This window comes from Simochromis diagramma, unplaced genomic scaffold (assembly GCF_900408965.1).
Source record: "Simochromis diagramma unplaced genomic scaffold, fSimDia1.1 OVJJ01000320.1, whole genome shotgun sequence".
Taxonomy (NCBI): Eukaryota; Metazoa; Chordata; class Actinopteri; order Cichliformes; family Cichlidae; genus Simochromis; species Simochromis diagramma.
Genome location: NW_024386773.1, coordinates 10,486,861 through 10,504,874, shown reverse-complemented (window position 1 = coordinate 10,504,874; position 18,014 = coordinate 10,486,861). Strand labels below are relative to the sequence as shown.

General features: G+C 37.4%; 1 protein-coding gene across 1 annotated transcript in view; it reads left to right on the top strand.

The window, feature by feature from the left end:
- Positions 1 to 18,014, top strand: part of LOC120718904 (cadherin-22-like) — a 173,177-nt gene that overhangs the window by 85,443 nt on the left and 69,720 nt on the right. Inside the window, exon 3 of the mRNA XM_040007637.1 lies at positions 5,302 to 6,439. Coding sequence (XP_039863571.1) covers positions 6,206 to 6,439 — 234 coding nt within the window. The 5' untranslated portion in view covers positions 5,302 to 6,205. The remainder of the gene's footprint in view (positions 1 to 5,301; positions 6,440 to 18,014) is intronic.

The following is an 18,014-nucleotide window of genomic DNA, read 5'->3' as shown; positions in this document are numbered from 1 at the left end:
TAATGTTTCTCCTTTTAAGTACCTTTTGACAAAAGCCATATTTAGGTTTAATTCTTAGCAGTTTTATTATTTTATCAGTGATATAGATCACTTCATTACAGATGGTAATTTTAAAATACTCATTAAAATAGATTAATAAACAAAGGTAAGTATAACAGCTAACACCCAAAAATGTAATTCTTACAGAAGAACAGCATTAGCTGCGCTTAAATAAAGACTATAAAGTATTTATAGTTTTCATGTGACACCCACCTGCGGTCCAATGCTCTTCAGCCATCCTTTGCTGTACTATCGGATGTAGTAACCAGCATTTATTGACAGCTACCAGAAAGGTAGAGAATATGGCACCAACATGTGAACACCTGTCCTAACCCTGACTTACAGGCCAAATATCACCAATCCCTGTGTGGTGGGGCGTGGTCGGTGGCACAGCTGCAGCGAGGCAGACACACCTGAGCGGCATCAGCAAGAGTCCGTACTGGGTCCTGTCAGTGTTATTGTTGTCAGCGTGTGTGGCTGCGGGGTGCAAACCTGCAGCTGTTTGTGTGTAGCAGCAACCGTGATAATAAAAGTATGCTGGAAAGCATGAGTACATGGTCGGTTTGCCTGCCAGGTTAGTGACTGAAGACTATGGTTAGAGTGCACTGAACAGCTGATTTTACCATTGACATCACAGGTGGTGACAAAAATGTAATAAACACATTTGAATAATTTTTATAACAGAATAATTATTTTGCTCCACGTCAGTTTGCAGCTCTTCACAGTTTCACCTCTCCTGCTCAGGCCTGAAAATGATGAGGCTGTTCTGCTCTTTATTCTGCTCGCTCTTTATTTGCTCAGATTAGTTCTCCACACTCTGGATACTTCATTCAGCTACAGCTCGCCCACTGCTTTGCACAGCCAGCAACCCGTCTGGTTTTCCGGACACACTACCCACTCTGACCTGCTCTGCTCAGGCTCAAAATCCCATCCTGAGCCTGGCAGTAATTATTCATCTTTTATCTGGTTACACTTCCTTATATATTTATTCATCTATTATTTTGTTACCTGTTGAAGATCAGGCTCTGGCTGCTGGGTTGGGGTCAGCAAACTCTCAGCTTTCTTTCTTGGCTAGCTGTGCATTAACATGTTGTCTGTGCGGATAAATGCTGAGAACCGAAGTTCTGTTAGCAGCATAATGCAGTTGTTTCTGTCTTGGACACAGCTTCACTTTATGTACTCTTGTCCTTTTGTGCAATAAAAATAAAAGTAATTTCCATATTGCCAATTCTGAACAGCTGTGCTTCACTCCACCCTTTTCCTCCTCCCACGCAGGAAATGAAATCGATATTGATATTTTTTGCTTTCTATCTGGAATGCAGACAAATGAAAAATGAAGAATCATTGTAACACAAGAAACAACTGTAATGTAATGTTACATTACTGAAAAATATACTCTTATTGTAGTAATCCATTACATTGTAAAACAACAAAAAACTGTCTTTAGGCTGTCTTTTCAGGGTCTTAGTTTTAAGTCTGTCTCTTAAAACTGTCTCCTCTGAGACGTGAATTGAACAAATGAATGAATAAAAGTAATTATTTAGACATAATTTGCAAAAATAATGAACCCTAGTCAGTGTCAAGTATGTGCTTCTTGAGTAACACATATCTTCTTGGATTTGGCATTTGGTTATTTTTAGTGTTCAGATAGAAAATAGGACTGCGTTAAAAGCCCTAGAGACACTACATTTGCTGCTGGTGTGTCGCTACAGGTGCCAGGTGAACAGGTGAAAATTAAATAAGAGCCCAGCTAGTGTACAACAATTTATACTTCTTGCTAGAAGTTCAATCCTCGGGTAAGATAAACAGCGAGGTAAACTGCAAAATAAACAGTACACTTAACTTAGGGCTATACTCATCATAGTGCCTTTTTCTTCATCAGTACAGTGTGTTTTTAGATGACGCTAAACTGCATTTAGCAGCAAGTTTATTGGTTGAGTAAACTTTTGCCTCGCCAGACCTTGGACCTGAGATCATGGTGGATAAGCAGGACATTTTTTTTATACATGAATTTGCTAACCTCAGGGTTTTTTGCATATCTTGCGGAAAAAAACAAAAAACAAAACACCAGACAGACAGGTAATATGGTCCAGTAGTATGAAGACATGAAGTTGGAACTTGCTCTTTATCAGAACTGTGGGTGTGACCTGGCTACAGTGGGGGGGAAAAACGCTCTGTCATCCCCCATGCCAGGCAGCAGGGAATGGTCATTATCTTCAGTTACAAGTGGTGGATTTTAGAGAGGGATACATGGCAGACCCAGAAAAGCTTGATCACATTCTGTATCACTGCTGTCTGAGCAAAGCTCCATCTGAAAAGAATGCTGGAAAATAGGCCTATCGCTGCCAACAACCACACTCCCACTGTTAGTGGACACAGGCAGCCGTGTGTGTAGTGCCAAGGCACACTGTGCACCGTTGGTGTTGTTCTAACATACTAAAAGGTCTAGGGTTGTGTATTTGTGATGAGAAACAAAGTTGTCCCTGACTGCTAAATTATCTCACCGGAGTTCAGTGTTATGCATAGTGCTGAAAGACTACTGGGGTCAGAGAAGGCCTTGTATTCTGCGCATATTTAATACAATTTATTTTCAGCTGTCATTTTGACGTCTAGCAGTTCTGAAAACCAGACAAAAATCATTGTGCTGAATTCTACTTCATAACGATTTACGCACTTGATCTGAAATTGTAATTCCAGTACACCCCCTTTCCTTTACAGCAGTGTACCGCCACTTCTGCCTAACAGTTCTAACCAAAGTCACCACTTGACAGAGACTGGTGGGTTTTGTATAGATTGATGTACTGAAAACACTTGATGAGCAAAAAAAAAAAAAACTTAAATGAGTTCAGTTGCTTAGAAATGATTTGGTGGTAAGATACCAGACTAGTTATAACAATTGCAATACATGATGTTTTCAGTTGGTGTGTATTTGTGTTGAATAATTCTAATCTCAGTGTTGACAGTAATAACCCTGTTTATGATTTTTGCCATTCAAATGGCCCTAGCATTCATCTCCTGCCTCTGTGAGCTGTTGGTAAGCTTATCATTGACAAGCCAATCAGTTTATAAATAAGATGGTAATAGGATGCATTGCTGGATAAACAGCACAAAATTTAGTATCCCCCCCAAAAAAACAGTCAGAGTAACAAACATGAACATGTTTTTAAAGGACATGGGTGGTCTGCTAAATCATGTGGGATTATATGATGGAACAGAAGGGTCCTTTGATTTTTCAGATTCAATAAACCCAGCTACCCTAGGCTAATACGTAGCCCTGTTCTGGTTCTTAATAAAGTTGAGGAAAAATTTCTAGCTGGATTTGCTCCACATTGAGTGAATGCATGTAGAGCATCTTCTGGGCAGCAATTGATATGTGGTTTGTCCACTGATGAACAGGGTTTCTCATTCCTTCCAAACATAGAAAGAATCATTGGCTGGCTGATGGCTTCCAAACATGCCTGCCCTTTCCTAAAAAAGTTTCCAAGGACGTCTCCCAGATGGATCTGTTTAACAAACCATCTGGCACAGAGTTGTTAAACTCTGCTGTTTCAGCTACCTGGGGAAGGTTACCAGTAGCTACTGAGGAAAATGAATGTGCTATCATCATTCAGTTTTGGTTGAGCAATCAAGCCTTAATCTTTCAGAATGTTACAACCAAAAGTTAAATAAGAAAAATACTTGCCTGTTGCCAGTTTAGCCTCTCCATAGACTGCCATAGAATTTATAGATCTAGATAAACATGTGACCTGATCATCAGTTTTGCATGCCAAAAGACAAAATCATTTAGTTTCTCATTTCATTGTAAACCTGTGGAAATGTTAATATGCAATACTTGAACATTTAGTCATAAAATAAAATTTGCTATATGATTACTTACCTTAGAGTAGCACACCAATCCCTGCATCACACAACTGTAATAGTGATAATGTTTGTACATTTTCAAAACTGTATATTTTGAAATCAATGCGCAGTTTTTCTATTAACACTCGCTGTGCTGAAGTTAATAAAGAGATCTGAGCTGTTTAAGTTACTCCTGAGCTGTTTCCCCCGGAGATTGGACACCCCCGGAGCAGTTGGTTTCCAATACCACGGACATTTCCTTGACCAACAGTCTGAGAAGGAATTATTTCCGGATGCTCCAAGCTTGCTACCGGGCAGCAGGAGAGCACGATTAGAAATTCCTTCTAAGCCAGCAGAAATAGGTTAAACCACCTGCTGGCCTTAGGAGCTTTTCTCCGGCTGGTGTTGCAATCTTCTTTCTTAAAGTTGTAAGGCCAGAGACATAGTAAATGTTATTGTTTCTTTTCCTTTTGGTCCTTTTGTTCTGAATGTTTCAAAGAGGCCATAAATCACACCCACAGCCACACAACACACTCTCTTTCATTTCCTCTTATATTCTCGGCCCTTTAATTTCTTCATGTCTTCCTTTCTGTCTCCTTTAGAACCCTGCTTTTACCCTCTCTGTCTCTGCTCTGTCAACTCTGCCTTTCTGTCAGCCTCTGTGCATGTTTCACAGCAGCCAAGGACCATGTCTGTTACCCCCTCCTACTCTCCAATGTTTGTCTGAAGTATTAGGGGGTGTTGCCTCATTGGATAGAATTAATTGATTAATACTTTTATCCAATTAGTGTTCCCTCATGCAATTAATCAGCTGGCTGCGGTTAGGTCCGCTCCATCAGTTGGATGAAAGGCAGACAGATGCTTTGGGTTTGCTGTGTGATGAACAGTGACCTTTCTTGCTTGCGTTCCCTTTCTCTCACTCCCCCTCTCTCTTTTTCTTACTCTCTCTCTCTCTTTCCTTCCTATTTTCCTTCCTATTTTTCACATGTCTGGTTTCCTGTCTTTCTATCCCGTTTTCACCATTCTCCAGCAAATTGTTGGAATTCTTGCTGAACACAAGAATTACTAATAGAAAAATGTTCGTTGCAGATAATCCTAACAAAACCAAAACACTTATGGGTTTTGTAGTTCAAAAACACAGAGTTAAACAAAGATAAATTAAACAAAAAAGCGGTGCTATAGGATTTGTTCTTTATTTATTATTTGTACATTGATTTAATATTGATTGTAAAGAGCTATGAAAAATTGACACCAATAATCCACAACAGGTCAAGTAAGGGAAAAAAATACAACTAAAATAATAATAATATTAATAATGATAATCATCATCATCATTTTGCTGGTTAGTCAATCCTTAAATCTATCAAATAGAAACTATTTCCATACTGAGGCCATGACAACAGTGTCTTTTCTGTTTTACAGGTTCCCTCTTTTCCTGCCTTCAATCCATGATGGAGCTGTCATAATGGCTGAAAAAACACTGTAGGACCTTTTGAAGAATGAACTTTCCAAACCAATGGATTGTTTTGAAGGGCAAAGCTGTCAGAGACCAAACATTATCACCAACAGTAAAATCCTTTGGCCTTTCGTCAGTTCAAGGTTTCTGCTTCAGAAGGTAAAGCCAGCTGTGACTTTTCTAGGAGATGAACTACTGAAGAGTTTTCTCTTCAGCAAAGTTTAATCAAGTCATTTTTTGGCAGCTTAGTATCAAACCACCTGAAACACACACCAGCTACTGGAGGTGACATGGCTAGAAGTGGAAATGGAAGCACTGCGAGCAGTAATCGATACGAAGTCAAAAATGGATGGAAGCTATCACTCTCAGTCTTCATAGGCATGCTTTTCAATGTCATTCTATGCTTGGCCCCCCTAATTCCTTCAATGATCAGTGAGCCTGTCTAGCAAAGCCTGTTTTTGTTGCTTTCAAAAACCTTGAATAACATTTTCCAAAGTCAATTTGTCCAGCTACTTTCGGTCACATAAACAACATATTAAGAAAAACAAACAATAAAAAAGACCCTATAAGTTGGAGTAAACACTACGAAGAATCAGAATTACTGACAATGTCACAGTGCAAACAGTTACTCTGCAGGTGGTACAACTCCTATATGCTCTCTGACCTGCCCTGTGTTTGGCAGATAACTTCAGATTGATTTCTGATCCCATGGATTAACTTTCAAGCTCTTTCACAAAGACCTTTAAGCGTGTCCTTTTGGAGTTTTATTTCAGATAAAACTACAACAGAAAACCTTCTCTTGTTTGCATGAATCTTTTAAATTACATGTAGACACAGGAAGGATTGTTTTTCTTTTTTTTTTAAATCAAAATGGCTCCTTCATGGACATCAGGAGTTTGGACACTACTGGCAGCACTAACTCTAATTAGCTGCAATATTTTTACCTGGTGTGAAGCCTCAAGGACTAGTGGCACAACAACTTCAGGAGAAAGAGACCAAGAGCAAGGACCCTCATCACTTGAACGTGTAAAGAGAGGATGGGTGTGGAACCAGTTCTTTGTCGTGGAGGAGTATACAGGAACAGAGCCTCTATATGTAGGAAAGGTAAGACATTATGACTCATTACATAAATATATGAAAAACCTTGTGAACAGGTGTCAATTCCTTGAACTGTTGGTAGTGAAAAGAAAAAGAAAAGAATGTCTCAGCATGCAGTTAAGATATGGGTAAAACATTTCAGGTAAAATGAAGTATAATACTCTGGATAATGTTCAGGAAAGCTTTAGTGATGTACTGTGGAGGGAGATTAATATGTTGTTGAGGTTAAAGTCAGAGTTTCATAAAGGTAGCTCTCATTTTACCTGGCTAAATCACCATGGTAACATATGCTATATGCAACCTATTCAAGCGGGCACAACATTTTCATGGTTTTTTTTTTTATTTAAAACAAGCTGTAAGTGTAATATAGATTATCTGCTTAAGGAAGATGCATTACATATGCAACCATACCTAACTGAATGAAAGTTACAGCTGCAAAGTTACAGCAGTAAGAAACTTTGTAAAGGGCCAAAACTACTGTCTCGCTGGAATTGCAGCTAATAGAACTCAGAAAAATAAAAAAACAGATAAGTTCTATTTCTAAGAACAAATAAAATGTATTATGTATTGAACTTTTCCCAAACTAAACTGATCTTCTTATCTCCTTTATTAGGCTGTGAGAGAATGTCAGACCTGAACACACTGATTAACATTTAAATAATTTAAATATTTAAACTATAGAGATGAACATGCAGCAGCTGATATGTTAGGAAAAAATTAAAGATCTTCTGCAAGAATATTCTCTTATCTTTGGATCACCAGTGCTGCATTTTACTGTTATCCTTTTTATACTCTTTAGTGAACTTTATCACCAATTCTTATGATAATGTTACAAGTGTCTGGAGTCGGTGACACTCGTAACTTTTAGTGCTGAAGAAGAGTCCAATGATGCATCAAATCCCCCCCCCCTCCTTTTGTGAGTGTGCATAGAAAGTGATGCCGAAAGTCTGACTTAACAAAGAAAGTCGATAACCTCTGACACCTGTTTCTCTAAGTAAGGTTTCAAGATTTTGTCAAGACAAAAAAAAATACTTGCCAACTTCCTTTGCAGTATACACTTTTTGAGGGACAAATTCCCAATTTGCTGTGAAAATACTCCAGATGCCTTATGTTATCAGGATGAAAGCATTATTTCTAAGAAACTCTCCCAATCACATAAGACTTTTTAATGAGCAATTCAGATCAGTTCCTTTAACCAAATGCTTCTGTTGTCCTTGTGAAACAGGGTAAATAAAGTGGCCAAACATAGATATACAGCAAAACAAACAGGCTTTCAAGGGCAGACATGCACTTATATATGAATTTGCTGTTTGAGGAGCTTAACACATAGTTACTCACCTACGTTATTTTACATGATAATTTATGTGACACCAGCACGTCTCCTTTAAAATACTATACTCTACTAAAGCCGTTAAAAGGTATACATATTTTATAGAATAATACATGTTCAATCTAGAGTATACTGTAGACTATTTTGCTGTAATATTTGTGAAAACAAAATAATCAAATGTAACCCCTTCAGCTCACACAGCCATCAGAAAGGCAGTTACTTTAAGTAGACCATGATCGTTGAGTGTTACCATAAGAATTCAAGAGAAGCATTTTCATTGGGCTCGGAAATCAGCTGACAGTTCCTGCAAGCATCCCTATCCTGCCCGAACCTTTACACACAATTGTACATACAGAAAAAAGTACACACAAATGACATTTGTAGATTTAAACTAAATATACTGTTTAGGCATCTATGTGTTTGCATTAACTGTCAACTCCTGATAAAAATCTGCATATTTATTCAATTTACATAAAAGAGAAAATGATTTTAGTTCAGGATAAAAGTGTGATTTGGTCAAAGTCAAAGCTCAACTACATTAAAAGCATTTTTGAACGGTCTAATTATGCACCTCTTCTAATCAGTAACCACAAATGCTTCCCTCTGCTCTTTGGCATTTGCTTTGTAAGACAAAGATGCAAAGTGGCCAGAATTGTTGCCAAAATGCATCACTTGAAGCCACTGAATTACTAAACCGACACTAGCACTAAAACCTTGCTTCCAATCAACAGTAATTTCATTGTAGTTGCATTTACGTGTCTTCTTTTTAACCTGCATAAAATTACCGAGTTCTTGAGATCAAGACCCTGACATTTTGAATGAGGAGCAAGAAATTAAATTCAAGTGGTTTGCTGCTAAGAACTACCTCTGAACAAACTCTAAACAATAATTTCAGCTTTTCTGTAATGCAAACACTGTGGCTATTCAAAACAAAAGTGCTGGACAGACGCGTATGGATTTTCCAATATAATGTAGGAAATATTTTCTTTAATGTTGACTTAAGGTAGGCATATACCTCCCACATGACTCATGCTACTGAAGGGAAGGCGCCATTTTTAAAGAACATAAATACTTTGAGCTGTCAGGAGCTTTTTGGCTCCTGTGCAATGTAAGAGTCACTGTGGCTTCCAGACTTCTTTCAGTTCTTGAGCCAGTCTTTCTGAAAACCGTAGCCCACTGGCTTAAAATTGAGTACTTCGATCTCATGCTCCACATAAAAAGCTTTCAGAGATTAGTCTTCAAAGCCAATTTTGCTCAGAAGGTCTCGAACTACAATATTTTTCTTTTCCTCACAGTGTACCAAGTGAATGGAAAAAAAGTCATAGATTACTCAATTACACTTACTTAGTTATAAGTCATAATCAAAACAATTACAAATGATTTAGTTGATACTAAATTACTAATTTGTATCACTTTTTTAAAGCTGACTAAAGTCCTTATTAAACTTTAAAAAAAAAAACAAAAGCAAAAAAAAAGCAAGGAACTATCTTACCCACCTGTCTTCAAGACATCTAAATCTGATGTTTTTGTCTTATTTTCTGTTCACTAAAAAGTTCCTGCTCCGGGGCTAGCACTGTCTGATCACCTTGGGAAAATGCACAAAGACACTCACTTGTCAAACACTAGCCTGTCTGCTACAGTTTGCCTACAACATGTACAAATTCTCACGTTATGCAAAAAAGTATATTAAAAAGTCTTTTTATATTTAATTGTAATGAGCAACTATACCAAAAATAACTAACAATAAATGCTTTGCAAGTACAGTGTAGTTAAAGACAACTTTAAAGACACTTTAATATTGTTCTTTAATACTCCTTAATACATTTTTAGCCAATTTGTTAAATCATAAATGAAGCCATAAAAATTCTGTGTTTTGTTCTGTCTTTGGTGTTTGTTAACAAAGCCTCTGTACTTAGTGATGACAGCCTCAGCAATGCCCTTCCTTTTGATGTTGAGGACAATGTCTTCACACCAGAAATGTGATCAGTGAATGTCATTTTGTAATGTAATCATAGTTAATGGGTATATGTCAAATGAAATCAGTTTGTTATCATGTCAGTAGCAAGTGTGCATTTATTAATATTTTCACTTTTTTTTCCCATTTCGTCTCATTCACATCCCATTCATCAGCTGTTGCTCATATGATCCTCAGTGACTTGATGAGAGTGGACACCGCGTATGATTCGATTGCTTTACGTAGGACGTGATATGAAAAGACAGAACATTAAAGCAGACAGAATGAGACACGGTGATGAGTCACATGCATCAATCATGAAATCCCCTTGTTTCTAATCAGTTAGACATGGCAATTGACCAGCTAATATTGCATCTGCATATATTGATCTCTCTTTTCTTACAAATGAATGGAGATGTTCTTTGTACCAGAGCCTGGTCTTACAGAATAATTATCCTTTGATCAGTATTTTTCTGCAATTGTGAATGTGACGAATTCCTGCTGGCAAAACCAATGCAATCCAAACAATGCAACAGGCAGCACTGTCTGTCTGCTGGTAGAGCAAGAGACAGAATAAAGCTGAGTGACATATGAGAAAAGGAAGGAAGCGAGAGGAAGGCTTCAAAGGGAGACTGGAAAACAAGAGCCTTCATACACTGACTGGTGATTCATTAAAAGGACAGGGTGCCAGGGAAGACAGTGAGCTGATATAAAGGAGCTTAAGGGAAGAGCTTGAGGGAATGATGCAGCAGGAGGGAGAAAAGAGATGATTTTATTAATAAAATTATCAAGTTATTGCATTTCCTGTCACAAGGGCAGCGGCCAGTGCTATTTATGGCGTGCGTAAGTGTGGATGTGATTGTCTGGGTGTTAATACATGCTCAAACACAAAGTACCCCTGCTGGATTTTTGGTATCGAAACTATAATTTAAGCTATGAAGGATTAGAGCCAAGCATTGGCCCTCTGCATTGTATAATTGTGCATCTTGCTTTGCCCCGACACAGCAAAGTTGACAAATTTGCTTTTTTTCCACACTGTGGTTACTGCCAGTGAAGTCACTTTTCTAGTAAGATGGTCACTTACATGCATTTGATCTGGAAGATTTTATCTGTGTATTTAGATAAATACCAGTTGTGTACTTTAATGATCTAAAACGCATGCATTTTCCTAGCTCTTTTTCAAAGCTCTGTGCGGTGATAAAAGGAAGGGAACTTGGGGAAAGAGAATTGCTGTAGAGCACAGGTAATCCTAAATGGCTGTTGTTAAAGGAAGTAGACTGGGGAAATGATACATTCTTCATCTACTCTGGGTTTTTCTTGGTAGTTTTTTTCTCTTCTATATTGACAAATGCTGTCAGAAGTAAATCCATTGTGAGGGTGAATGTGTACGAGGTGGACAATTTCTGCAGCGTGTGCACACATTTTATGCTCACTATAGTAACGTGTACAGTTTCAGTGTTGTCTTTATGTCTTTTCAATTTTCTCTGAACTTTGTGTCTATATCTGAGATGAGTTTTTGCATACTGTCTCAGCAAAAGTGATAAAGTGGTTGTTACAGTCCATGTCACACTTCAAGGTGCTTCTTATCCCGTTTTAATTCTTAACCCCAATTAAACAAATTGGCTTTTTTAAAATAAATATTTTTCTCATACATCATTCGTCTTTCTGAAAATTATTAATTTGATTTATGGTGTATCAAATTCTGTGTCTGATTTTGGTTGCAGCAGGTTTGTTGGACATAAAGTAAAATCCATTTAAATGGTAAAAATCAAAAGAGGCTTTTTCTGTTTTTTGATTTATCTGTTTTCTGATATTTTGTAATAATCAGAAATGTGTTTGAATAAAACACTGAGTTTTTTAAGTGAGTTTGTTTAAGCTTTACATGTTATCGAAACATTCTTGAACGATAAAAAAAAAATCATTTTAATTCATTTATTTGTTTATTTTATTTCAGTAGATGATTTTCTTTTACTACTAAACACTCCCCTCACTAGTGTCTGCTTTACCACTGCCTTAGCTTGCATTTAGAGAGATTACAACTCAATGGTCTTTGAAATCCATCTATAAGATAAGAAAGTCATTGGAGAGACAGCTGATTATATTTCTTCTCTTTTGCTGTAACCTTTCTCTTGGACACATGCATATATACATACCAGGTTTATGTCACTTATCTGGTTTATTTATTTATTTTTAAATAAGGTCCTAAATTGTCTGTGTAGGTTCTCAGTCATCCAGGTCACGGTAATCTAAGGCACTTGGAAAGAAAAATGTCTGGACTTCCTTAAGTTTCTAGAAGATGTTTCACCTCTCATCCAAGAAGCTTCTTCACTTCTAAGAGCAATTGGTGGAGAGTCCCAGGTATTTAAGCCCTATGGGAGTTGCCCCTTAAAAGGACCGTTGACGCACTATTGACCATGTGCCACATCACATGAGCTAAGGTGTGAAAAAGGGTGTGGGTCATTATCAGGAGAGGTTTCGGGTAAAACCTTGCCACACTCTAGCATGTGACTATTGAGATCAAATCATGCAAGATGTAAGTTGGCGTTAAGGCGCCTGGGAAGGGATCTCAAAACTAGATTATAGGTGGTAGACAGTTGGTGTTGTTAGCCACCCCTTCTGTTCATAGATGGTCATTCACAATGGACAAAGATGGCTTCTTTCACATCTCTTTCAAACCATCTGTCTTCTCCATCCAAAACGTGAACATTGATCGGAAGGTCCTAAATTATATTAACACATCATGACAATGTTTTCTCTTTGATGTCTAGATATTGATTCTGTCTTTCTGTCTAAGCTTCTGCAGGTTTGCCTCTGTAACTGTAATTCAGAACATCACTTTTACATTTTAACTTCTTTCTGAGACTTTTTTCTTCCTTTTTCCTAGTCCACTGTGCTACTATTTTCTATCCATTCTCATCGCAGGTTCTGTCCTTGGTATGTATCCTTCCTTTCCCATAGCTATCCCCACCTAGACTGTCTCTGATACCTTGTCACCTTCTTAACACTTTGAAGCTTTTAAGATCAGAAGCTTTACAAGCTGTAGTGAAATGTGGCATGCCTAGTCCAGATTACACAGACTTAAATATAAGACAATTTGCTTCGTCTTTGAAATCTTCAATAAACTAAAGCTTCAGTGCAGCTCACATTTTTCTATCTTCACTGTAATGAAAATGCTACTCCATGTCTATTCTATGCTATTCTATTCTATTCTATTCTATTCTATTCTATTCTATTCTATTCTATTTTGTTACTGAACACATTCCGTTAGTGTTAGCTTGTGCTTAAAATATGGTTTGGAGACAGTGACACTGACAAAAAGACAGAAGACCAAGTTGAAGTTGGAAGAGCTGAAGATTTTCATTGGGAGTGACCAGGAGAGACAAGATTAGGAACGTATATATCAGAGGAAATGGTAAATTGACTGATTCTTATATAGCGCTTTTCTACTCTCCTCGAGCACTCAAGGCACATTTTAACATGCCACATTCACCCACTCATACAAACACTTTTTTCTATGCTGAAGTGCTTTCTATCGAACATTCACATACATTTATACTTCGATGGATGCATCAGAGAGATTAGGGTTAGTATCTTCCCCAAGGATATTTGGTATGCAGACTGGTACAGCCAGACCTTTAACCTTCCTATTGTTAGATGATGTGCTCTACCTCCTGAGCTACAGCCAGGAACAGCTATAGGTTGACCATTTTGGAGATGAAATTAGAGAAACAAGGCTGAGATGGTTTGGAGGTACGGGGGAGGGATAGTAGACAAAGGATCTTGAGTACGCAGCTGTCACTCAGAAAGAAAAGAAGAAGACCACACAGAAGATGTAGTGAAGGAGGACATGCAAAAGGTTGGCTTGACAGATGATCTGCTGTGACTCTTAAAAGGGCTGACCAAAAGAAGAAGAAATAAAAGGGGTCGCCACAGCGTGTAGTTTTTTTTTTACACTTTATTTTTATTGACAGTCCTGTATATTTTTTACAAAACATTCAGACCCCCAACAAGCACAGAGCATCTAGGCTAGCAAACAAAAAAAAAGACATATCCCTTTGTGGTACAATCAGATCAAATAGGTGAATTACAGCAATGAAACATGGTACCAGAAATTATAATATTTTTCCATTTAAGTAAAGGTCCCATTTTTTCCAGTATTTCTCAAATTTATCGGCGGCCAGTCTTAGTGAAAAAGTCAGTCTCTCCATTGTGTAAATTTCCTTGATAATGCCTATCCAGTCCAAGAATGATGGTGGATCAGCGTTTAGCCATTTGCAAGTTATGGCTTTCTTTGCACCAGCCAATAATATCAATAAAAGATATTTGTCTGAATTCCTCAGTCCTTGTGGCAAATCACATAGATAAAACACAGTGAAATCAGGGGCCGAGTTCAAGCCCATCATGGTATTGACTTCTTTGATCACTACTAGCCAATAGCGGACAATCTTAGCACATTCCCAAAAAATATGAAAATGTCCTGCAGATACACCTCCACAGTTCCTCCAACACTGAGCCTTGTCGGGGTCTTTACTTTGTTTACTCTTAGCATTAGGTGTGACAAAAAAACGCACTGTGTTTTTCCATGCAAATTCCCTCCATAGACCTGAGCTCGAGGTCATCACCACAGCCTTACATATATTGAACCAGTTGTCGTCATGTATTATTATTTCAGCCTCTTTTTCCCATCTAGCTTTGATATACGTTGTGTCATTATTCCTACATGTGTGTAAACATTTGTATAATCTGGATATCTGTTTCTTTGGAGCATTCCCCTTACAAGAGTCAAGGAAGATTTTAACCAAGCCCGTGTCCTCCTCTTCTAGGAATTTTATGTTTCAAGGTTCAAGGTTCTTTATTTGTCACATGCATAGTTATACAAGTATAACACACAGTGAAATGTAGCCTGACGCGCTCCTCGACATGTGCAAAAATGGGGGGGGGGGTAGAGGAAGAACATTATATATACTATATATATATATATATATATATATATATATATATATATATATATATATATATATATATATATATATATAGTATATACATTGGGTGAATGTGCAGTAGTAGCAGCATGTTTCTGTCGTAATGGTGCCTCAGCTAGAGGTATCTAAAGAAATCCTGTCTTTCCAAGTAAGAACTTCTCTGGAGTTGCTGGTAGTCTTTTAGTACATTTTTATCTGTAATCTTCCAGTAGCCTGTTATACCCTTATGTGACCACTGTATAAATCTCTTATCCATGTTTGCAGGTGCAAAATCCGAATCATAAGCAGGCCATCGTAACGTCCGGGCACTTTTTTCAGTTTTCTCATATTTGAGTATCCTATGCCATATTTCTATGGGCACTTTCTTTAGTGCTGGGAGCAGGTCTGCATCTATATGTCTTTTAATGAGTGGTTGATCTCCAAGCAGTGATTGAAGCGGGGTCTCACAGTAGGATTGATCTATCTCCTTCCATTTAGCCTTACTCATTGGATCACACCACCCAATCATCACTTAGAACTGTGCAGCCCTATAATAGTCCTCAAGACACGGCAGAGCGAGTCCACCTTTGTCCATTTGCAGTTGTAACGTCTGAAATTTTATTCTTGGTTTTTGTTTGGCCCAAATAAAATTAGAGATCATCCTATTCCAATCGTTAAATTGCTTGGAGGGTAGGTGTATAGGCAGCGCCTGGAACAAATAGAGAAGCTTTGGCAAAAGATTCATTTTTATTATATCTATCCGATTATGCATATTCATTGGCAATAAATACCAGCGCTGTAGGTCTGCCTTAATTTCTGATGTCAGTGGGACATAATTGCATTCGTAGAGGTCGGATAGATCCGTGGGTATATGGATTCCTAGATATTTTATAGAGGTGTTACTCCAGTTAAACTTGGCTATCTTTTGAATGTCTTGTGATGGGCGGTAATTATATAAGAGAATCTGAGTTTTCTGTAAATTTAATTTATATCCGGAATATATGCCAAATTTTTTCAATAATGAAAAAAGATTAGGCAGACTGATTTCCGGGTTAGTTAGCGTTATGAGAACATCGTCAGCATACAGACCATCTTTATACATTATATTGTTAATTAGTACACCTCTAATGTCTTTAGATTGCCTGATAGCTTGCGCCAGGGGCTCAATGAATAGCGCAAAGATAGTGGGACTGAGAGGGCATCCCTGACGGCAGCCTCTTTCTAGTTGTAGTGTATCTGTTAAATCACCATTAATTTTAATCCTGGCAGTGGGTGAGTTATATAGAGACTGTAAGCATCTGATGATTTGGCTGTTAAAACCGAATCTCTCTAAGGCCAAATAAAGATAATTCCAGCAGACAGAGTCAAACGCCTTTTCAGCATCAAGACTAACAGCTACTGATTCGATATTTTTCATTTTATTTATTAGATGGAGAGCCCGCCTCACATTATCATGAGTTTGCCTATTTCGAACAAAACCTGTTTGATCTGTATCCGTTAGTTCTGAAGTTATAAATTCCAACTGTTTAGCTAATATTGTTGCAAATATCCTACAGTCGATATTCAAGACTGATACGGGTCTATAGGAACCACATTCCGTTCTATTTTTACCCGGTTTGGGAATTGCTGAAATAACTGCTCGTTTCCAGGATGGTGGTATCTCACCCCCTGTAAGCACATGGTTAAAGCAATCCCTCAGCAGAGGGGTTACTAGATCTCTGAAATGTTTATACCACTCTGCCGGGTAGCCATCCTCACCGGCCATCTTATTACCTTTCAATTTTGAAATGGCCTTGTTAATCTCCTCCGCAGTTATTGTTTGTGTTAATCTTTTATTTTGTTCTGTTCCTATCGACGGTAAATCAAGTGAAGAAAGAAATACATTAACAGAGGGCACATCTATCCTGTGTGGTTCTGCGTACAGTCGGGTATAATAGGTCAGAAAAGATTCTTTTATGCTTTTCATGTCATGACATATCTTATCATTTGCTGGGTTTTTAATTTTCTGAATAAATCTGTCAGCCTGATGTTTCCGTATCCTCCAAGCAAGGAGTCTCTTAGATTTGGGACCATTTTCATAATAATTCTGCTTAATGAATTTAGCCCTTTTCTCTATTTGGTCATCATATAACCTATTTAATATCTGTTGTATTTCTTTAATTTGTGATAACGTGTCATCATTGTTACTTTTCATATGTTCTGATTCTAGGTGTTTCAGTAGTAAGGTCTTTTAGATACTTCTGTTTTTCCTTTTTTTGTATGAGGACCACAAAATTAGCTTCCCTCTAAGAACTGCCTTCGCTGCATCCCATAAAATACTAGGAGAAACGTCACCATTGTTATTGTAGTCCATGTATTCCTTAAATTCTTGTTTTACAAACTTTTCGAATTCTACATCATTTAGTAGACTAGTATTAAGCCTCCATAAAGTCTCTTTGCGATCTGAATCCAAATGGAGTGTCAGGTACACCCCTGCATGGTCCGAAATATCTCTCACCCTTATATCACAATTTATAATTCTATGCTTATCAAAGTGTGACATAAAAAAAATAGTCCAGTCTTGAATACATATGGTGGGAATGTAAAAAAAAAAGTATATTTCTTTTCCAGTGAGTGTGCATCCCTCAACACGTCAACCAACCCCAATTCCTTAAGCATTCTTTTAACATATACTGCTTCTGGTTGTAACAATTTAGTTTTGCTGGACGTGTCCAGAAACGGATTCAAGTGAATATTCCAATCTCCACCGCATATTAATATGCCTGAAGTGTCTGTTGCAATTAATTCAGAAAGGGTCCTGATTACATGTTTATCAGTCCCTGGTGGTCTGTACACGTTAAACAATGTAACTTCAAATTCAAATTCAAATTCAAATTCAAATTCAAATTTTATTTGTCACATACACAGTCATACACAGTACGATATGTAGTGAAATGCTTGGACAACTGCTCGTGACCTAAAGAAAACAAAAAGGAAAAGGCTATGAATAAGATAGGAAATAAATATGAAAAATTAAAAAGGGTAAATTTAACTAGGAAGGAATAAAATATAAATTAAGGTTAAAAATGAAATAACTGTACAACACAAATTAGAATGAAGGGTAAATTTAACTGGGAAGAGTAAGATAAATATATAAATTAAAGTTGAAAATAAAATAACTGTACAACAAAATACACAATACACAATATAGAACTATATAAGAATGTATGAAGAAATCTAAATATAAATAAATATATACACAATAACAGCAGCTGTACAAGTATTAACCGGAAATGAAGAATATAGTGACCAGTGTTGTGCAAAAACAAAGTCCAGAAAGTCCAGTGTGTGTAAGAA